Here is a 24,203-nt window from a genome sequence, read left to right on the forward strand (position 1 = left end):
CATATTATGAGAAACAGTCCGCTGCTATGACTGTTGTGGTCAGTAATGATGAGTCTGATCCCACTGGGAACCTAATGGATGATTCATCTGAAACTCATTTTAAACCCAACATTATTTCTGCCAGGTTACCAAACTCAACAATTCTGGAAAATATTGATGAGAAATTAGCTCATTTACAGCCAGAGCAGAGGCAGCAAATGAAGTAGTTAATTTTTAAATATAGAGATTTATTTCCAGATGTCCTAAAAGAACCACAGTAGCTTCACATGATGTAGATGTTGGAGATGCCAAACCCACAAAGCAACATCCATATCATGTAAACTTGCTGAACAAGAAATTAAGAATATGTAAGAGAATAATATTATTAGTCCTTCTAATTCGAATTGGAGTTCTCCATGTGTTATGGTGCCTAAGCCAGACAATAGTATTCGGTTTTGCACAGATTACAGGAAGGTGAATGCTGTGACAAAAACTGATGTGTATCCAATCCCTAGAATGGATGATCGTGTGGATAAAGTGGGAAAAGCAAAGTTTCTTACAAAGATTGGTTTGTTAAAAGGTTATTGGTGTGTTCCGTTGATGGACAGAGGTAGATTTCTGCATTTGTAAACCCATCTGGGTTTTATGAATATAATGTTCTTCCCTTTGGGATGAAGAATGCACCAGGTACTTTCCAGAGGATGATTAATTCTGTAATTCATGGGTTAAAAGATGCAGATGCCTATATTGATGATTTAGTTACAGGAAATGATACTTGGGAAGCACATATTACTGCGGTGGAAAAACTATTTGAAAAGCTTTCAAAAGCTAACTTAACTATTAATTTAGCTAAAAGTGAATTTGGTCATGCCACGGTAACCTACCTTGGTTATGTTGTAGTTCCAGGCTCAGTTAAAGAAAATGGTTAAGGAAATAAATCAAACTCCAATTCAGCAACAAAGTTTGATGTTACAGGAGTATAATATTTTGATAACTCATATTAAAGGTAAAGATAATGTGATTGCTGACCGTCTAACTAGATGTTGAATGTACAATGTAAATTTTTTTATGGAGTGGTATTTTAACATTTGTAACACTCCTATCGTATATTAGTTTGCAAGGTGCTGTATGATAATACTGTGTATATTGTGTATGTTGTAGATTTTATACATTTGTATTTTTTTTGTAACAGTTAGTTGTTAAAACTTTGCTCATAAAAGACCAAAATTTTCCTTTTTTGGAGGGAGGTGTTACATACCTTGTGGGTATCTTGTAACTGTCTTATGACCATGAGGTAATTGAGTATCTTGTGAGTATGATGTAATGGGTCTTGTGATGGTGGGGTGACGCAATTTTCCCGCCAGTGTGAGGTCACATGATGACATGTTCTCAACAGGTATGTAACTGGAAACCCCTGTTGTTACACAGTTTAGTTTGTTGTTTAATTCATCAGTTACACCATTATGCTGCGTATTCGTCTCATGACACAGTTTCATTTTAAAGTGGAGTTTTACTTTCTATTGTAAGTCTAGTATTGGAGAGTGAAGATCTTATTAAAGTACGGGAACCTGAAGGATTGAGTAAAGTTGGTGTCGTTCGGCAGTTTAATACAGGATTGACCTTATTGAATCTTAGTTCAGAAATAGTGACCTGCATCGGAGACAACCCCTGTAAGATCAGGAAGGTTTTTTGCAGTGTTCATTCGCCAGGAAAAGGTCAGTTCCTTTAAGCTGTTTTATTTCCTTCGTCCGGAATCCTTTGGAGAAGCAGCAGTAAGGTCACATCTTCGAGAAAATCTGTTTCCAGAGAAGTCTCTCCTTATTGACTGTGTAAATCACTTTAAGACTGTGTTCCAATTTACCACTTTAAGACTGCGTTTGAATTTACCACTTTAAGAACAGTTCAAGATTTGCCGTATAGCCGTTAACTTCCGGTTAAGTTAGTCGTTTGAATACTTTTCGCTATTGGTGAGCAGAGTTTAATAGATGTTTGCTTATAAAACCTGACTCAAATATATATTCATTGTTGCTGGTCACGCGACAGTACTTCGTGCTGTGTGTAACTATTGGCACTGTATTTTACACCTTGTTCCCAGATGATGGTATCAGAAATGATCTGGCATTTGTGGATTGGGACAGGCTGTTTTCTGGCAAAGGTGTACTTGGAAAGTGGGAAGCCTTCAAAACCGAAATTTTGATAGTACAAAGCTTGTATGTGCCTGTCAGAATAAAAGGTAAAGTTAAAAAGTGTAGGGAACCTTGGTTTTCAAGTGCTATTGAAGCCCTGGTTACGAGAAAAAGGAGGTGTATAGCAAGTATAGGCCAGTAGGAGCAAATGAGGTACTTATGGAGTACAAGAGATGCAAGAGAACACAAGAAAATCAGGAAGGTTAAAAGAAGGCATGAAGTTGCTCCAGCAGACAAGATGAAGGAGAATCCTAAGGTATTCTACAGGTATGTTAAGAGCAAAAGGATTGCAAGGAACAAAACTGGTCTTCTGGAAGACTAGTTGGTAACATGTGGAGTCAAAACAGATGGGAAAGATCTTAAATGAATTATTTGCATCTATATTTACTCAGGAGACGGATACAGAGTCTACAGAAGTGAGGCAAAGAGGCATCAACTTCATGGACCCTGTACAGATTACAGGGGTATTTGCTACCCTGATGTAAATCAGGATGGACAAATCCCCAGGGCGTGACAAGGTGATCTCTCAGACACTAAGGGAGGCAGGTGCAGAAATTGCCTGGACCCTAGCAGAGATATTTATAACATTCTTAGCTACAAGAGAGGTGCCAGAGGATTGGAGGATAGCCAATGTTGTTCCACTGTTTAAAAAAGGCTCTAAGAAACCAGGAAATTGTAGGTCAGTCAGTCTGACATCAGCTGTTGGAAAGTTATTTGATCATATTCTAAGGGGTCGGATATATACTAGTAATTGGAGAGATATGGACTGATTAAGGATAGCCAGCATGGCTTTGTGCATGGTAGGTCATGTCTAAACAATCTTAAAGAATTTTTCAAGGGAGTTACCAGGAAAGTGGATGAAGGCAAGGCTGTGGATGTTGTCTCCATAGACCTTAGTAATGCATTTGACAAAGTCCCACATAACAGGACATTCAAGAAGTTTCAGTCACTTGGCATTCAGGATGAGGAAGTAAAATGAATTAAGAGATTGGCTTTGTGGGAGAGTCCAGAGTGGCCTGTGACTAATGGTGGACTCGCAGGAATCGTGGCTGGGTCCTTTGTTGTTTGTCATTAATATCAATGATCTGCATGATAATGTGGTTAATTGGATCAGCAAATTTGTGGATGACACCAAGATTAGGCATGTAGTGGACAGTGAGGAAGGCTATCATGGCTTGCAGAGGGATCTGCATCAGCTGGGAAAATGGGCTGAAAATGAAAGATGGAATTTAAAGCAGACAAGTGTGAGATTTTACATTTCAGTAGGACCAACCAGAGTAGGTCTTACACAGTAAACGGTAGGACACGGAGGAGTGTGGTCGAACAAGGGATCTAGAAAAACAGGTCCATAATTCATTGTAAGTGGTGTCACAGATAGATAGGATCATAAAGAAAGCTTTTGGCACATTGGCCTTCATAAATCAATATACTGAGTACAGAAGACGGTATATTATATTGAAGTAGTATAAGATGTTGATGAGACCTAATTTGGAGTATACTGTGCAGTTTTTGTCACCTACAGGAAAGAGGTGAACAAGGTTGAAAGAGTGCAGAGAAAATTTATAAGGATGTTGCTGGGCCTGGAGGAAAGATTGAATAGGTTACGACTGTATGCTTTAGAACATAGAAGATTGAGAGGAGATATGACAAGTATACAAAATTATCTGGGGTTTAGATAGGGTAAATGCAAGGTTTTTCCCACTGAGGTTGGATGGAACTACAACCAGGGATCGTGGGTTAAGGTTGAAACTAGAGAAGTTTAACGGAAACATGAGGGAAAAATGTCTTCACTCAAAGGGTTATAAGAGTGTGGAATGAGCTGCCAGCACAAGGGTGCATGTGAGCTCGATTTCAATGTTTAAGAGAAGTTTGGATAGGTACATGGATAGTAGGGATATGGAGGGTTATGGTCCTGGTGAAGTTCAATGGGAGTGGGAGTAGGCAGCTTAAATGCTTTTGTCACCGACTAGGTGGGCTGAAGGACTGTTTCTGTGCTGTACTTTTGGTTGTATTTTATGTATGGTTGAATGACAACTGAACTTGGATAAAAGTCACCTTTTAAATTGATATTGGCCAGCCATCTTCAATCTCTCTTCACCACCCCATTACAAGAATCAATATGATGGATCTACATTGCCCCGACTCCAGAAGTATTCTCTAGCTAGAAGACCAAAACCACACATAGAAAAGAAAAGAAAACCTCTGTAAATCACTCCAGTCTCACTTTACTTGAAATTAAGGTAAACTGTCTAAATGCCTTCCTACTTGCTCGCTCAAGAAGTATGTTAACTTTCCACCTCTAATGAATTAGCACATTAAATCCTTCTTGCCATTTAACATTGAACAGTTCAGTATTGCAAAGGCCCTTTGGCTTATGATATTCTGCCGACAATTTAACCTACTCTAAGATCAGTCTAACCATAGCCCTCCATTTTTTTGTTTTCATCCATAGAATCATACTCATAGAAAATAAAAGCACAGAAACAGGGTCATGTGCCAATCTAAGAATCTCATAAATGTCCCTAATGTATCTGCCTTTGCCACCACTCTGGCAGAAAGTTCCATGCACTCACCACTGTTTATGTAAAAGCCCTACCTCTGACTTAACTTTCTTCCAAGTACCTGAAAATTATGCCCCTTCATATTAGTCATTCCCCCCTCCCAGGAAAATGTCAAAACTATCCTCTAATGATCATTGACATTGGCCAGCCTTCCTCAATCTCGCTTCACCATCGATTACAAGCATCAAAATGGTGGACCTACACTGCGCTGACTCTAGCAGGGCATTCTCAAGTTAATATCAATAATCTGCAAGAGGACATTGTCAAGTTATGAGACCAAAACCACACATAAATGTGATCTCCATAAATCACTCTGGAGTCTTGATTCACTTGAAATAAAGGTTAACTATCTATTTGCCTTTCTAGTAGCTTGCTAAACAAGTATATTTACTTTGAAGTTGCTAACTCTCTCCAAAACTGATCCACTGACAAAAACTGCCTCTTGGACTTCTAGTTTCCTCCTCCTAGAGTCAATAATCGGTTCTTTGGTTTTGCTGATTTTGAGAGAGAGGTCTTCGTTGTGGCACCACTCAGCCAGATTCTCAATCTTCCTCCTGTATGCTGGTTTTTTCATTGATTCTATTGTGTTTACTATTGTCTTTCTACTTACCGTGAATACCCACAAGAAAATGGATCTCAGGAAAATTCAGGAGAGAAATAATCCCAATGATTCACATGACATTAAACATATAGTGTACTTTCAGAGGCCTTCCTATATCCACTCCCAGCATAAAGCACTCATAACAGTTACTTTCCCCAAGCAGCAAGACTGATCAACACCTCCACCCACTACCCCACCCATCCACAACCTCTACTTTATCACTTCCTGTCAGAGTCACCTTATGAAAAGACACTCCTGTGCCTAGCATCACTTTATGGACATACAATTAATGTATACAAGCCATCTTATGCATTTATATTTATTATGGGTTTTTTTTTTACTATTATCGTGGTCTTTGACGAAGGGTCTCGGCCCGAAATGTCGACTGTACCTCTTCCTATAGATGCTGCCTGGCCTGCTGCGTTCACCAGCAATTTTTACGTGTGTTGCTTGAAATTCCAGCTTCTGCAGATTTCCTCGTGTTTGTGTTTTTTATCTTATTGTGTTTTTTTTGTATTGCATCAGATCCGGAGTAACAATTATTTTGTCTCCTTTACACTTGTGTATTGGAAATGACATTAAAAAGTCTTGAATCTTGAATAAATAAAAGGGAACACATTAGGGTTTGAATTGGGGATACAATGAAAGTAAATAACTGATGGATTTGGTGTCAGGTTGGAATGTGTTTGCACTCAAGTGGTTGCAAGAGCAAGTAATTTACACCTGACACAGCTCCTCAACATGAGACTCCATGTAGTAATGACTATTTAATAATGCTGAAGGTGATCTCAACCCTAGTGAGGGACTGTTTCTGTAGTGAGAGGCTCACATCATCCATGGATGAGGAATATTACAAGTAATACACACACATGCTGGATTGCATGCAGCACTCTAGATCCCCACATCCTAACGTGCCTGCATTCCCCTGGTCCTTTTGGCCACCCTATCCTGACAATTAGTCCACACAGGCTAATATCAAACTCCATTGCAAACATTCCTAAGAAATAAAAGGGGCTGCAGATGCTGGAAATCCAGAGGAACAAACATAAACATTGGAGGAACTCAGCAGGACGTACAGAATCTATGCAGAAGAATAAGCAGTCAATGTTTTGGCCCAAGACAGCGCTTGTTTATTCTTCTCCATAGGTGCTGCTCAACCTGCTGAGTTCTGCCAGCATTTCATGCGTGTTATTTCTATAAAACACCTTGTGATGCTACAGACATATAAATGCAAGTTGTTCTCTATTTTCCATAATAAAAGCAAGAGAACAATATGTTCCAAATACTCCACTTCCCCAATTGTCCAATCCAGCCCCCAGTGAAAAACTTCTGTAACTGAAACCCTGAATAAGCATCTCCCTTGATAGCTGACTCAACTGGTCTAATTGCAAAATTTGCTGCAGAGATGCACTGTGCTATCCAGACTTTACTTAGGGAATCTAGTCTTCTTACCTGAATTCTTTCCTTGAGTGGCACAGGATAGAAATCAAAGGCATTCTTGATACCAACATGGTATCTCCCTGAAGGGTTGATCCAGTCTGATGGTATCTAAATCAAAAGATAAACAGTAGTCAGTGCAAAGACTAAAGAATACACAGCATTCTACAACTTTTACATATTATCTATTAATACTATTTTATGTGCTGCATGCAGTATATTTTGCACCTTGGTTCCTGAGGAACATTTAGCTATATACATACAGTGGCATGCAAAATTTTGGGCACCCCAGTCAAAACTTCTGTTACTATGAATAGCTAAGCGAGTAAAAGATGAACGGATTTCCAAAAGGCACAAAGTTAAAGATGACACATTTCTTTAATATTTTAAGAAAACTTATTTCCGTCTTTTACAGTTTCAAAATAACAAAAAAGAAAAAGGGCCCAAAGCAAAAGTGTGGGCACCCTGTATGGCAGTACTTAGTAATACCCCCTTTGGCAAGTATCACAGCTTGTAAACGCTTTTTGTAGAAAACTAAGAGTCCTTCAATTCTTGTTTGGGAGATTTTCGCCCATTTTTCCTTGCAAAAGGCTTCTAGGTCTGTGAGATTTTTGGGCAGTCTTGCATGCACTGCTCTTTTGAGATCTATCCACAGATTTTCGATGATGTTTAGGTCAGGGGACTGTGAGGGCCATGGCAAAACCTTCAGCTTGCACCTCTTGAGATAGTCCATTGTGGATTCTGAGGTGTGTTTAGATTCATTATCCTGTTGTAGAAGCCATCCTCTTTTCATCTCCGGCTTTTTTTTTAAACAGATGGTGTGATGAAATTCGCTGGTATTTAATTTAATTCATTCTTTCCCCTACCAGTAAATGTTCCCCGTGCCACTGGCTGCAACATAAGCCCAGATCATGATCAATCCACCCCTGTGCTTAACAGTTGGAGAGGGGTTCTTTTCATGAAATTCTGCACCCTTTTTTCTCCAAACATACCTTTGCTCATTGCGGCCAAAAAGTTCTATTTTAACTTCATCAGTCCACAGGACTTGTTTCCAAAATGCATCAGGCTTGTTTAGATGTTCCTTTCAACCTTTCGAATAGAACTTTTTGGCCGCAATGAGCAAAGGTCATGCTTTGGGCTTGTGTTATAGCCAGTGGCAAGGGGAACATTTACTGGTAGAGGGAAGAATTAATTCAATTATATACCAACAAATTCTGGAAGCAAACATCACACTGTCTGTAAAAAAGCTGAAGATGAAAAGACGATGGCTTCTACAACAGGATAATGATCCTAAACACATCTCAAAATCCACAATGGACTACCTCAAGAGGCGCAAGCTGAAGGTTTTACCATGGCCCTCACAGTCCCCTGACCTAAATGTCATCGAAAATCTGTGGATAGACCTCAAAAGAACAGTGCGTGCAAGACGGCCCAAGAATCTCACAGAACTAGAAGTCTTTTGCAAGGAAAAATAGGCAAAAATCCCCCAAACAAGAATTGAAAGACTCTTAGCTAGCTACAAAAAGCGTTTACAAGCTGTGATACTTGCCAAAGGGGGTGATACTAAGTACTGCCATGCAGGGTGCCCAAACTTTTGTTTTGGGCTCTTTTTCTTTTTTGTTATTTTGGAACTGTAAAAGATGGAAATAAAAAAGTTTTCTTGCTTAAAATATTAGTGTCATCTTTAACTTTTTGCCTTTTGGAAATCTGTTCATCTTTTACTCACTTAGCTATTCACAGTAACAGAAATTTTGACTAGGGGTGCCCAAACTTTTGCATGCCACTGTATGTACAGTTGAACGACGATAAACGAACTTGATTCTTCAGCAAGCTGTGCACAAAAACCCTACCATAACAAACTGTGATACATTGCTGTTTCATACTGGAAGATGGCAAGAAATTCTGTAGAACACTGCACACTTAATCCAGCATTTACCGCGCTGACTACTGAACTTCAGTCTGTTTCCAAATGCACCATCATACACCAAATGCATAAGACTTGAAAATGGGAAATAGGCAAAATTAATTGAGAATTAATAAATTTAAAAATATATTCCTTGCACATTTTCCAGATCTTGTGAAGTCTCAAACCATAAAAGCATAAAATTTTGAAAATTCAAATTGCAAAAACGGTCACCAAACAGCATGATCTTCAGCTTGCGCCTTGGGTGCAGAATCAATAGAGATGCATGAAATACAGTTTAATTTTATCAAGCGCAGGCAGGGTGACACAGAATGGAACAACAGAAATTCAAACAAACTATAGAATTCCAAACATAAATATAAGTTACTATACTAACTGCACAGCAATTTAACCACTCTACAATTCTGAACATAAATCAAATTCCTATACTTCCTGCAAAGCAATAAGCAATCTGATCAAAAATCACTTAATAATTTAAATATTAAAAACCTACAGTACAATACAGGCCCTTTGGCCCACACTGCTGTGCCGAACATGTACTTTAGAAATTACCTAGGGTTACCCATAGCCCTCTATTTTTCTAAGTTCCATGTACGTACCCAGGAGTCTTTTAAAAGACCCTATCATATCCATCTCCACTACCGTTTCCAGCAGCCTACTCCAAGCACTCACCACTCTGTGTAAAAATCTTATCCTGAATCTCCTCTGCAATGACTTCCAAGCACCTTAAAACTGTGCCCTCTCGGGCCAGCCATTTCAGCCCTGGGAAAAAGTATGTGTATCCATACGATCAATGTCTCTCATCATCTTATACACCTCTATCAAGTCACCTCTCATCCTCCACCGCTCCAAGGAGAAAAGGTCAAGTTCACTTGCCAGGCAACATCCTTGAAAATCTCCTCTGCATCCTTCCTATAGTTTCCACATCCTTCCTGTAGTGAGGTGAACAGAACTGAGCCCAGTACTCCAAGTGGTGTCTGACCAGGGTCCTATACAGCTGTAACATTACATTTCGGCTCTTAAACTCAATCCCACAGTCGATGAAGGCCAATTCACCATTTGCCTTCTTAACCACAGAGTCAACCTGCGCAGCTGCTTTGAGCATCCTATGGACTCGCACCCCAAGATTCCTCTGATCCTCAACACTGCCAAGAGTCTTACCATTAATACTATACTCCTCCATTATATTTGACCTATCAAAATGAACCACCTCACACTTACCTGGGTTGAACTCCATCTACCACTTCTCAGCCCAGTTTTGCATCCTTTCGATGTCCCGCTGTAACCTCTGACAGCCACAATCCACAACACCTCCAACCTTAGTGTCATCAGCAAATTTACTAACCCATCCCTTCACTTCCTCATCCAGGTCATTTATAAAAATCACGAAGAGAAGGGGTCCCAGAACAGATCCCTGAGGCAGACCACTGGTCACTGACCTCCATGAAGATATGACCCGTCTACAACCACTCTTTGCCTTCTGTGGGCAAGCCAATTCTGGATTCACAAAGCAATGTCCCCTTGGATCCCATGCCTCCTTACTTTCACAATAAGCCTTGCATGGGGTACCTTATCTAATGCCTTGCTGAAATCCATATACACTACATCTACTGCTCTACCCTCAATGTGTTTAGCACATCCTCAAAAAATTCAATCATGTTCGTAAGACAACACCTGCCTTTGACAAAGCCATGCTGACTATTCCTAATCATATTATACCATAAGATGAAAGTAATACATGCAATGGAAACTGATGTAGTTGCAGCATTGTCAAGGATTTTCTCACAATTCAAACGAGGCAGTACTGGAGCAATGTCTGTGCAAAAGCTACACACTACAGAAGTGAACATTGATATTTTATTATTGATACCTTGAGGGTTCTTCCTGAAAGACCAACCAATTCACCATCCTTAGTTTCTAAAACAGTGGAAGTATTCACATCACCACTTCCAGAAGCATCAATGAAGTCAATAATCTTTGGTTTTCCATCCGTTGTCACCTGAACAATATATAAAAAAATGTAGTCAGCAAATCAAACAATTCATTCGCATTCAGTCCTCCCAAGATCTGAAATACAGATGTGAACTGTTTCACAAGCAACCATACAGAAAAATGAATACCATGATAAGAAAGCAGGACAGCACCTCTACTTCCTTAGGAGTTTGTCAAGATTCAGCATGATACCTCAAACTTTGACAAACTTCTATCGACGTGTAGTGGAGAGTGTATTGACTGGCTGCATCACAGCCTGGTATAGAAACACCAATACCCTTGAACTGAAAATCCTACAAATACTGGATACAGCCCAGTTCATCACAGGTAAACTCTCCTCACTGTTGAGCATATCTATGCAAAACACTGTCGCAGGAAAGTGACATCCATCATCAGGGACACCCACCACCCAAAACATGCTCTTTTCTTGCTGCTGCCATCATGAAGATGGTACAGGAGCTCAAGGCTCACATGACTAGGTTCAGGGTTAGTTATTACCCATCAACTATCAGGCTCTTTAAACAACGGAGATAACTTCACTCAACTTCACTAGCCCCATTATTGAAATGTTCCCACAACCAATGGACTCAGTTTCAAGGACTCTTCATCTCATGTTATTGATATTTATTGGTTATTTATTATTCTTTCTTTTTGTATTTGCACAGTTCATGTCTCTTGCACTCTGGTTGAATGCCCAAGCTGTCTTTCATTGATTTTATTATGGTTATGATTCTATTATGGGTATACTGCAAGAAAATTAATCTCAGGGTTATATATGGTGACATATATGTACTTTGATAATAAATTTATTTTGAACTTTAATATCCTATACAATCCACAAAATCTATAGCCTTAGACTTTAAATTTTTGTTCTAATAAACTAATTTTTTGCAAAACCAGTCTCGACCTTCAAATCTTTGACGTGTTATAGGATTACATTGGCAAGCACACAAAATAATGTTTTCCTATCAAAATTTAACAGTATGTTGAATACCATTCTCTGTGAATTGATCGTTAGACTGGTTTACCAAAAGGAGGTTATTCTGGAGAAGCAAGAGAAACTGCAGATGCTGGAAATCTGGAGCAACCCACAAAATATCAAAGTTTACTATCGTCTACACAAGTATACGTATGCACAGTTGCAATGAAATACTTTCTTGCAGTAAGACAGGTACAAGGCACCAGACAAGTAGCATTCACAAGAAACATTTGGTTCAAGAACTGTATAGATGCATGTACTTCAGGCTTCTGTATTTCCTGCCCGATGGCAGCTGCGAGAAGTTGGCATGGTCCAGATTTGGGGGACCTTTCTGATAGATACACTTGATCTTGGCCAAAAGGCCAAGAAGCGATGTTGCCTTCTTGAGGCAGTGCCCACTGATGATACTACCAATGAGAAGGAATGTGCCCCATGAAAGTGCTCTACTCTCTGCCCTCTCATACATTCCTGCACATTTGAAATGCCATACCAGACTGCAATGTCAAGGAATTTAAAGCTGCTGACTTTTTACTGCCAATCCAAAATGAAGACAGGTACATTTCGTCCTCTTTCTCAAGTCAACAATCATCACTTTAGTTTTGCTAGCTTTGAGTTTTGCAGCATCAGGTGACCTATCCTAGCCAACTCATCACTACCTGTGAGTCATCCAACAATCAGCAAATTAGAAGATGGCATGGGAGCTATGCTTAAACATGTATAGCAGAGAGCTAAGCACACAGCGTTGAGGTGCCCATGTTGAAGTTCAAATGAAATGTTGTTACCAACCCTCACTCAGAGGTCTGCTGATAATGAGGAAGTCAAGCACCCAGCTGCAAAAGGAGGTACAATGCTGTGGGAATCCAGCGGGTCAGGCAGCATCTACGGAGCGAAATGGAACACTTACATTTTGGGTGAGACATTTCATCACAACAGGACTTCTACATTTATGCCAAATAAATCTCTATCATTAGAAAGCCATGACTTCAGTAAATTCAAATAATAAGATACTCAAGCCTATCAAATTCAGGTTCAACTTTATTTAAAATAATAATGTTTCGACTTCTGGACTTCCAATCGACCTTAGTGCTCCGATCTTCAGTTTCAACCCACAGACGAGCTGATGATGCACCCAAACACCGTTACTCACCAAACTCTTTTTCTACTTTGCTACAAGGTTAGCACTTGCTCTTTAATGACATATTATCTTACTCCTGAGCAGACAATAATTAATAGCATTGTACTGGGACAAGTTTGACCATAACTTTCTATTAAATAGACTTAAAAGTTCAAAACAGTGTTTATAATTTGAATAAAGATGCAGTGATTTAAGTTATGTATGATTCACATTCTAACTATTGTTTTTGGGGTGACATTTTGCAGACTGTTATAGTAGGGGGTAAAATGAGCAATACACTGTTCTGTGGACCGTATGCAATAAGTTTCATCCTGAAATTGACCCACTTCATCACCTCCATACAACACTCATTCATACAACAAATCTGTCACAAATGGTACGTAGCATAGTAGTTAGCTTGATGCTATTATGGATCAGGATGTCGGAGTTTGGAGTTCAATTCCAGCATTCTCTGTAAGGAGTTTATATGTCCTTGTCATGGAATAGGTGGGTTTCCCCCATGTGCTCTAGTTTCCTCCCAAACTCCTAACACATTCCAGTTTATAGGCTAATTGGTCATTGTAAATTGTCTTGTGATTGGGTAAGGGTTAAATCGGGGTTGTCAGGGGTTGCTGGGCTGTGCAGCTCAAAGGTCCAGAAGGACTTATTTCACACTGTATTACGCTGTAAGTAAATACTCCAAATGGAATTTTCCATTGCTAATGAGAAGCAGTGCGTCTAATATCGAAACCTGTTTGTAAACCGCAGATGAGTGCTTACTGTACATGTGAATGAAAGGCATGTCTGCAAATTTCTTCTGTCCATCCTCCAGAAATAAACCATAAACCAAGTACTCCCCAGAAAATTCAACCCCAACTGTATGGAAAGCAAAACTCCATGCCGACTCAAATCAAAACCACAGTGCAGCAGGAAAAGTTAAATAGGTATCTGCACTTTGTTGTGCACCTCTCCCCACTGAGAGGAAGGGTAGAAGATCAGAAGAGTTTAGAGAGGGGCATACTTGTTTCAAGAGGAAGCAAGCACAAAATGGATAGTCATGGCGCACATCGACGCAGTCATCTAGACCCTCTGAAATACGTCAATTGCGAAAGCAGGTCCATGGCAGGATCATATCCCTGGACCTACATTCATCTCTGGAGCATCTAGATAACATAGACATCCACATCAGACACCTATTCGTTGACTACAGCTTCACCTTCAATACCATAATTCCAAACTCATAAACCTAGGACTTGGTACCCCTTTTCTGCAAATGGATTCTTGACTTGCTCACCAACAGACTGCAACCATTAATGATAAGCAACAACACCTACAATTACCTACAAACACAACCACAGCGTTGCTCATAGCTGTCTCCTCATCCCCCTACAATACTCCCTTATACATTCAGGGTGGCCAAATACTGCTCCCATTCCAATTTCAAGTTTGCAAATTGTGCCACCGTAGTGGTGAGCAGGATCTCAAACAACAATGAGATGCAGAACAGGAAGGAACAGGGTCACAAGAGGGGAGGGGGGGTATCTTGTGGCATGGTGCCAAGACAATAAACTTTCCCTCAATATCGATATACTTCTTCATTGATTCTATTGTGTTTCGTTGTATCTACTGTGAATGCCTGCAAAAAAGAGATTCTCAGTGAAGTATATGGTGACATATACATACTTTGATGTCAACAACATGAAAAGAGCTGATCATTGACTTCAGCAAATGGAGTACCATATCCCATATGTATCAATGGTTCTGAGTTGGAGGTTGAGTTTTGCTCCTAGGTGTAGACATGGCCAACAACTTGTCCTGGTCCAGCCACATGCACGTATTGGTCAAAAGAGAGCTCACCAATGTCCACCTCAGAAGACTAAAGAAATATGGAATTTCCCCAAGGGTTCACCATTTTTACAGATTCACTACAGAAACCATCCTACTTGGTTGCATCACAGCTTAGTATGGCAACTGTTCTGCAAAGACCACAAGTGTTAGTGGGTTATGGCCGAAAGGAGAAATGTCTGAGCAGAACACAAAGGGCACTTCTTCACTCAGAAGGTGGAAAGCGTGTGGGACAAGCTGCTAGCGAAAGTGGTGGATTCAGATTCCATTTCAACTTTTAAGAGAGATTTGGATAGTACATGGATGGGAGGGATATGGAGGGCTATAGTCCAGGCGCAGATCGATTGGAGTAGGCAGATTAATAGCTCAGCACAGAATGGATGGAGCTCTTCCATTAGCATTTTGCTTTGCAGCATTCCAGTTTGCTCTACAGTACCTCACACAATTTCACTGTTTTGTCCTTATTGTTGCTGTATTGATTGTTGTGTATATTGCTTCATGTGAGCAAGAAATTTCACTGCCCTTTGAAGTACGTGACAATAAACTAATCTGGTTCTAAATCACATGGCAAATAGCCCTGTGACTAAATGTTGGGGGGGGGGAGCGGTGGGACCTGGGACCGACAGCGGAAAACAAACAGATGTTTAGCCATTTAAGCATCGAAGCCATTGACAAAGGACAATCGTGTGTTCAGTTCACCACTTCATGAAGTTTTACTCGCGTCAGCGCTAAACTGTCTCAGTAGCTGTGGCCTGCATCTATTGGCACTCGCTTCAGCACTGAACTGGCTCAATGGCTGGTGACTAATATTTAGGACTCTGCAGTTGATGTTCTTGCACACTGGATATTTGACAGTCTTTGTTGTGTGGGGTTTATGTGTTTTCTACCGTTTCTTTGCTTTGTGACTGTCTACAGAAGGATGGAATTCACGGTTGTCTATGATATATAGTACATACTCTGATAGTAAATGTAATTTCAAATGTGTTGAGCAAAAACTTGCTGCCATCTGGAGACAAAGTAATCTGCTCTGTTTTGTGTGTATCAATTCCAGATCCTGAGGTTCTGCTTCAGAAAGGGAGGTCACCGATATCTTGGGTTATTTTGTAAACTTCATGCTCCCCTGGAAGCTTTCCATCCAGTATTTTCTGGTGAATTAGGGGAGCCACCATGAATCTACCCAATAACTCCCACCACATCGATCTCAGCCAGGGGGTTCCTACCCTGGAGTTAACAGTAAGGGTTCACAACCTAAGCAAAATCTGAAAACGATACAGTTGTCTTTGGAAACATGGGAGATGGTACCAAAGTCGCAGTTGCGGATGACAAGAATGATACATTGAATAGCAGAAACTCTGTAAGAGGAAGTATCTGGTGAATAAATCACCCAACCCAGATAAAGCAGCAATCAGGTTGTTCAAAGAAAGGAAGGAAATTTCCGTGACTCTTGCGAACAACTTTTCAATCTTCTCTGGCTCTGCCAGAAAAAAATAGTGCAGCACTAAGTCATAGAGCATTACAGCATACAAACCCTTTCTGCCCATCTACTCCATGCCAAACTATCACTCTGCATAGTCCCATCAACCTGCACTCGGACCACAGCCCTCCCATTCATGTACTCAGAACCCACATCCACCACTTGCACTGGCAGCTTGTTCTACACTCTCACCAACATCTAGGTGAAGAAGATCCCCCTCATGTTCCTCTTAAGCATTTCACCTTTAACCCACAACCTCTTGTTGTAGTTCCACCTTATCTCAGTGGAAAAGGCATGCTTGCATTTACCCTATCTAACCCTCATAATTTTGTATGCCTCTATTAAATCTCCCCTTAATCTCCTACACTCTAGGCAATCAAGTCCAGATCATGCTGTAAGCTTTGATAACCTTCTTCACTGTCCTCTACACCCCCAGACTTAGTGCTATCCTCAAATTTGCTAATCCAGTTTACCACAATATCATCCAGATCTTTGATATAGATGACAAACAATGGACTAAGCACCAATCACTGCCACACCTACCATCACCCTCTGTTTCTACTGCCAAGCCAATGTCTAACTACTCCCTCAACCTGAATGCCAAGTGACTGAAATGTTTAATGACATTGTTAACCAATGGCTTACTACATTTAACAGGCATTTTGACATATTCTTCGATAGGAAAGGCATTAAGGACACATGCCTATTGCGAACAAATGCAATTAGCGTTACTAGGCATCGTGGTTGGCTTGGATAAGGTAGGTCAAAACGGCTAATTTTCTGGGCACACATTTCTATAATTCTTTTCTCTATTATTCCAAAAAGGAGAGGGATATAACAAGTTTTTACAAGTTAGTTTCTAATAAGGTTTTATGTTATAACTTGACTGATTTTCTTTGAGAAAGTAATGAGGATCCTTACCACCCATCCCACAATCTCTTTGATCCACTCCATCAGGAAGGAGGTACAGGAGCATCCGAACTAGGCCTGTCAGACTGGGTAACAGCTTCTTCCCTCAGGCTGTGAGACTAATGAATCCCCTGTCACCACTGAGGTCTTATCACTAGGACAATGAGGCATCTACCGTTTACCTGTGCTGCACACTACTGCACTTTGAATTATATTTTATTAACTATTTGCGGTAATATTTTGTTTTATGTGCTGTGTATGAAAGATGTTTTGTTGGTGCACCATATCCAGAAGAACATTTTTCATTTGGTTGTAAATACTGTATTTACAGTCAGATGACAGTAAACTTGAACTTGACTTGAATCGTTGCAGGTGACAACAAAATACTGTATTTACAGTCAGATGACAGTAAACTTGAACTTGACTTGAATCGTTGCAGGTGACAACAAACTTGAACTTGACTTGATCATTATCAGATGAAATTTCCAGCAAAACATGAGAATCAGAATCAGGTTTATTATCACTGGCATGTGACATGAAATTTGTTAACAAAGCAACAGCAGTTCAATGCAATTCATAATATAGTAGCAAAAAAATTTAAATAATAATAAATCTTATTCAATATACTTTATACAGTATACATATATTGAATAGATCAAAAATCCTGCAAAAAAAAAACAGAAATACAATATATTTAACAAAAAAATCAAGGTAGTGTCCAAGGGTTCAATGTCCATTTAGGAATTGGATGGCAGAGGGAAAGAAGCTGTTCCTGAATCGCTGAGTGTGTGCCTTCAGGCTTCTGTACCTCCTACCTGATGGTAACAGTGAGAAAAGGGCATGCCCTGGGTGCTGGACGTCCTTAAAAATGGACGCTGCCTTTCTGAGACACTGCTCTTTGAAGATGTCCTGGGTACTTTGTAGGCTAGTACCCACGATGGAGCTGACTAAATTTACAACCCTCTGCAGCTTCTTTCGGTCCTGTGCAGTAGGCCACCCCCCCCCCCCCCCCAATACCAGACAGTGATGCAGCCTGTCAGAATGCTCTCCACAGTACATCTAATGAAATTTTTGAGTGTATTTGTTGACATGCCAAATCTCCTCAAAGGCCTAATAAAGTATAGCCGCTGTCTTGCCTTCTTTATAATGACATCGATATGTTGGGACCAGGTTAGACCCTCAGAGATCTTGACACCCAGGAACTTGAAACTGCTCACTCTCTCCACTTCTGAGTCCTCTACGAGGATTGGTATGTGTTCCTTCATCCTACCCTTCCTGAAGTCCACAATCAGTTCTTTCATCTTACTGACATTTAGTGCCAGTTTGTTGCTGCAGCACCACTCCACTAGTTGGCATATCTCACTCCTGTACGCCCTCTCGTCACCACCTGAGATTGTACCAACAATGGTTGCATCGTAAGCAAATTTGTAGATGGTATTTGAGCTATGCCTAGCCACACAGTCATGAGTATAGAGAGAGTAGAGCAGTGGGCTAAGCACACACCCCTGAGGTGTGTCAGTGTTGATCATCAGAGAGGAGGATATGTTATCACCAATCCGCACAGATTGCGGTCTTCCAGTTAGGAAGTCGAGGATCCAATTGCAGGAGTTACAGAGGCCCAGGTTCTGCAACTTCTCAATCAGGATTGTGGGAATGATGGCATTAAATGCTGAACTACAGCTGATGAACAGCATCCTGACATAGGTGCCTGTGCTGTCCTGGTGATCTGAAGCCGTGTGGAGAGCCATTGAGATTGCACCTATTGTGGCGATAGCCAAATTGCAATGAGTTCAGGTCTTTGCTGAAGCAGGAGTTCAGTCCAGTCATGACCAACCTCCCAAAGCATTTCATCACTGTAGATGTGAGCGTTATCAGGTGATAATCATTAAGGCAGCTGACATTCTTCTTCTTAGGTACTGGTATAATTGTTGTCTTTCTGAAGCAAGTGAGAACTTCCGCCTGTAGCAGTGAGAAGTTGAAAATGTCCTTGCACACTCCCGCCAGTTGGTTGACACAGTTTTTCAGAGCCTTATCAGGTACTCCATCAGTACCCTCCGCCTTGTGAGCGTTCACTCTCTTTGAAGACAGTCTAACGTCGGCCTCTGAGACATAAATCACAGGGTTATCAGGTGCAGCAGGGATCTTCACAGCTGTAGTTGTGTTCTCCCTTTCAATGAGGACTAGAAGGCATTGAGTTCATCTGGTAGTGAAGCATCACTGCCATTCATGCTATTGGGTTTCGCTTTGTAGGAAGTAATGTCTTGCAGGCCCTGCCAGAGTTGTCGTGCATCTGATGTTGCCACCAGCCTCCTTCAAAATTGTCTCTTCACCCTCGAAATAGCCCTCCGCAAATCATATTTCTGGGACAGGCCTGGGTTGCCAGACTTGAATGCCACAGATCTAGCCTTCAGCAGATGACGTACCTCCTGGTTCATCCACGACTTTTGGTTTGGGAATGTGCAGTAAGTCCTTGTAGGCACACTCATCCACACAGGTTTTAATGAAGTAGGTAACAACTGCAGTATACTCATCCAGGTTCAAAGATGAATCCCTGAATACAGTCCAGTCCACCAATTCAAAGCAGTCCTGTAGGAGCTCCTGTGTTTCCCTTGTCCATACCTTCTTGGTCCTCACTGCTGGTGCTGCAGTTTTCAGTCTCTGCCTGTACTCAGGGAGTAGAAGTACAGCCAGGTGATCAGAATTCCTGAAGTGAGGGTGTGGAATAGCACGGTCAGCATTCTTGATGGTGGTTTAACAATGGTCCAGTGTGTTGTTTCCTCTGGTATTGCAAGTGATCTGTTGATGGTAGTTGCTTAGTGATTTTTTCAGAGTGGCCTGATTAAAATCCCCCAAAACAATGAAGGTGTTAGGGTGTGCTGTTTTGTGCATTTTGATCCCATTGCTCAGATCATCTAAAGCCTGCTTGACACTGGCCTGAGGTGGAATGTAAACTGCTACCAAAATGATCCCAGGAGAACTGCCATGGTAGGTAAAAAGGACGGCACTTAACTGCTAGGTATTCCAGGTCTGGTGAGCAGAATTGGGACAGCACTGATATATTTGTGCATCAAGAAGAGTTGATCATGAGGCATACTCCTCTATCTCTGCTTTTGAAAGACTCTAAAGATGTATCCTAACGGTGTTCAGTAAACCCATTGATCTGTAGTTCCCGTAGATCCCATGAAAAGGCAATTCCATGTTAAATTAGATCCCACAAAAAGGCAATTCCATGTTAAATCAGATCCCACAAAAAGGCAATTCCATGTTAAATTAGGGATCACTGGACAGACAACAGTTGTGGCAGGTTTTGCAGGCCATTAATTTCGAAAACGCCAAACCTAACATCAAAAATGGCAGTGAAACTTTTCTCCAGTGAGCACAACACCTGTACTAAGACCATAAGATTTAGGAGCAGAATTAGGCCATTTCATCATGACTGATCCATTTTTCCTTTCAGTCCCAATCTCCTGCTTTCCCTGGTACCTCTTCATGCCCTGACCAATCGAGAATCCGTCAACTCTGCCTCAAATATACATGAAGATTTGGCTACCACAGCTGCCTGTGGCAACAAATACCACAGACTCACCACTCGCTGGTTTAAGAAATTCCTCATCTCCATTCTAAAGGGCACCCCTCTATTCTGAGGCTGTGTCCTCCGGTCTTAGACTCTCTCCATAGGAAGCATCCTCTCCACATCCACTCTATCAAGGCCTTTCACCATTCGATCGCTTTCAATTAGGTCACCTCTCATTCTTCAGAATTCCAGTGAATACAGGCACAGAGCCATCAAACACTCTTCATATGACAAGCCATTCAATTCTGGAATCATTTTGGTGAACCTCCTTTGAACCCTCTCCAGCTTTAGAATATCCTTTCGAAGATAAGGGGCCCAAAACTGCTCACAATACTCCAAGTGAGGCCTCACCAGTAAAGTCTTCTTCAAAGAAGACCAACAGATTTGTCACATAAGTTTTCCCTTGAGGAAACCATGCTACAGCCTATTTTATCATATGCCTTCAAGCACCACAAAATCACATCTTTAACAATTGACTCCAACATCTTCCCAACCACTGAGGTCAGACTAACTGGTCTATAATTTTTCCTTTCTTGAAGAGTGGAGTGCCATTTGCAATTTTCCAGTCTTCTGAAACCATTCCAGAATCTAGTGATTCTTGAAACATCATTATTAATGCCTCCAAAATCTCTTCAGCTACCTCTTTCAGAACTCTGGAGCGTACATCATCTGGTCCAGGTGACTTATCTACCTTCAGACCTTTCAATTTCCCCAAGAACCTTCTTCCTGGTGATGGTAACTTCAGACACTTCATGACCCCTGATACCTGAAACATCCACCGTACTGCTAGTGTCTTCCACAGTGGAGAGTGATGGAAAATATTTATTCAGTTCATCCATCATTTCCTTGTCCTCCATTACCACCTCTTCAGCGTTGTTTTTCAGCAGTCCAATATCCACTCTCACCTCTCTTTTACACCTTATGTTCCTGAAGGAACTTCTGGGATTCATTGCGGCAACAGTACATGATGAAAAAATACAAAAATTACACCAAAAAAATATATAAATTAATTTTAGTGAAAAGAGCAAGAGTACAAAAAGAGAGCAAAAAAAGGAAGCAGCAGTTCCTGAATTGTTGAGTGTGTATCTTCAGGCTCCTGTACCACCTCCTTGATGGTAGTAATGAGAAGAGGGCATGTTCTGGGTGGTGGGGGTCCTTAATGATCGATGCTACCTTTTTGAAGTCAAAACAATTTGGGTACTGCCATCTGCAGGCACAGGAGTTAGCATTCTTTGTCACTTAACAACACTTAAAAGCCTCAAAAATGATAGTTGTGTCAAACAAACTCAGCTGTTTATAAGTCTTACAGTAAATCACTGCAGACAAATCACCTGCAAGTCCTGGGGGTTTGCCAGTTAGCTGTGCATTTTCTAGTGATTGCATGCTTTCATGGCTTGTCAGAGTCTTGAATTCAGGCACAGCCAGGCAAGGGAAATAAATGGACCAAATCGATTTCCAGCGACCCACTATTCCGGGTCAAGATAAGCATTCTTAGTGCGATCATAAGCACAGATGGTGTACTCTTACCCTCTTGACACAGTGAGGCTCATATTGCCTTCTTTGTAAATTAATGTCAGCAATCAGGTCCACATGTTTTATATGAACACAACAAAAGTGTGGTTTAATTCCTTGTTAATGTTCTTGTCATTCTGCACTGGCAAACCTATCTGCTCACTGGAAGTGACTGTTCAGCTCAAAGGGCTGACAAGTTCACTTGTTTTCATCTGACCGTACATGTATACAACCAAATGAAACAGCATTCCTCCACACAATGGTGCACCCACAAATCCTACATCACACACAGCCCAGAAAACAAAATATTACCAGAAAGTTAATAAAATGCATATAGTGTGCAGCACAGGTAAACTGTAAATAGCTTGCTGTTCTAGTAACAAGCCCACAATGGACAAGTCATTCCAGTTCAATGAATATTATAGCACAGTACAGGCCCTTCAGCCCACAATGTTGTGCTGAACCTGCACTAAGATCAATGTAGCCCATCCCTCCTACCACTGCCCTCCATTTTCCCATCCTGCAAGTGCCTACACAGAGAGTAGTTAATGAGTGGAATGCTCTACCAGCTACAGGCAGATACATTTGGGACATTTAACAAATTCTTATGAAAAACTTACCTGTGACATCCTCCTTTACTTTCATCCAAACGCCTTACAATTATGCTGCCTCATATGAGCCACTGAAACCCCGGGAAGAAGTCTCTGGCTATTCACTCTATCTATACCTCTTATCATCTTGTACACCTCTAGCAAGTCACCTCTCGCCCTTCTTCACTCCAAAGAGAAAGCTCTGCTCAGTCAACCTGCCCTCATCAGGCACGATCTCTAATCCAGGCAGCATCCTGGTGAATCTCCTCTGCACCCTGTGAAGCTTGCACAGCAGAGGGTGCGAGAGCAGAGGAAGGAGGTGGTGGTGGGGAGGCACGGGCGGGGTGGAATAGTGACGAGAGGGTGAGGGTGGGGGTAGAAGGAGGAAGACAGTGAGGATGGGGCAAAGGCCACCCCCGCAGCTGTGATACCTGCAGCCCCGGCGCCGCCGGGTCCACCCCCGAGTCAAGCACGGCGATCAGTACCCCGCGGCCGTCACTCTCGGGCCGCCGGCTAAGAAAGGACAGCGCGCCGGTCTCCCTCTTGGGCAACAGCCCCTGAAACGGAAAACTGCTGCTCGCCGCCATCGCGCCTTGCCTGACGTCACTTCCGCGGGGCAGCGCCATGGCAACTGGGGCGGGGCCTCGGGGAGGGGGAAACGGGAGGGGAGGGATGGGAAGGGAGGGGAATGCAGTAGAAGGGGAGGGAGTGGGGAGAAGGGGATGGATTGGTAATGCAGAGGTGGGAGTGGGGAGAAGGGGAGGGCGTGGGAATAGGGGAGGGTGTGGGAATGGGTAGAAAGGGGCGGGAGTGGGACAATAGGAGAGGGAATGGGGAGGGGTGGAAATGGGGAAAAGGGAAGGGAGTGGGGCAATAGGGGAGGGGTGGGAATGAGTAGAAAGGGGAGGGAGTGGGGCAATAGTGGAGAAGGGAGGGGTGGGAATGGGTCAAAAGGGGAGGGAGTGGGGCAATAGGGGAGGGGTGGGATGAGTAGAAAGGGGAGGTAGTGGGGCAATAGGGGAGGGGTGGGAATGGGTAGAAAGGGGAGGGAGTGGGGCAATAGAGAAGGGAGGGGTGGGAATGGGTCAAAAGGGGAGGGAGTGGGGCAATAGGGGAGGGAATGGGGAGACGGGGAGAGGAGATGACAATGGGCGGCTGAGTCAAGTGGGATCGGGGATAGTGGAGAGTGTGTGGCAGGAGTGCCCACTGGAATTTCTGGGCCAGCGTTAATCCTCAACTGATATTAGTTGGTTTCCCTGTTCACATTGTTCATACTTACACAAATGAGATAGTATTTTCATAACAATTGAATCATACCATATTGATAATGGCAGATACCGATGGAGAGAATATCCAGCTTTCTTTCAATGATGTCAGAGGATGTTATCGTGATTCTGCGTTTATGCATTAGACTGTTCCGTTTATGGACTGTGGGCTTTTTCAGAACTATGGTTTTTACATTCTGTGTTTTTTTTGTGGCATCTTTCCCATTTTGTGCAGGGGGGAGGGGATTTGAGGGGTCAATT

The 24,203-nt window shown here is 41.8% G+C and overlaps 1 protein-coding gene across 1 annotated transcript in view; it reads right to left on the reverse strand.

Annotated features, from left to right (window-relative positions):
• The window catches only part of LOC134353176 (tripeptidyl-peptidase 2-like), a 201,819-nt gene extending 178,548 nt beyond the window's left edge, over nucleotides 1–23,271 (reverse strand). The window contains exons 1-3 of the mRNA XM_063061169.1: nucleotides 23,109–23,271; nucleotides 10,559–10,687; nucleotides 6,780–6,875 (exon numbers count right to left, since the gene is read on the reverse strand). Coding sequence (XP_062917239.1) covers nucleotides 6,780–6,875; nucleotides 10,559–10,687; nucleotides 23,109–23,264 — 381 coding nt within the window. The 5' untranslated portion in view covers nucleotides 23,265–23,271. The remainder of the gene's footprint in view (nucleotides 1–6,779; nucleotides 6,876–10,558; nucleotides 10,688–23,108) is intronic.
• Nucleotides 23,272–24,203: the final 932 nt, after the last annotated feature.

Source organism: Mobula hypostoma, chromosome 10, assembly GCF_963921235.1.
Source record: "Mobula hypostoma chromosome 10, sMobHyp1.1, whole genome shotgun sequence".
NCBI lineage: Eukaryota > Metazoa > Chordata > Chondrichthyes > Myliobatiformes > Myliobatidae > Mobula > Mobula hypostoma.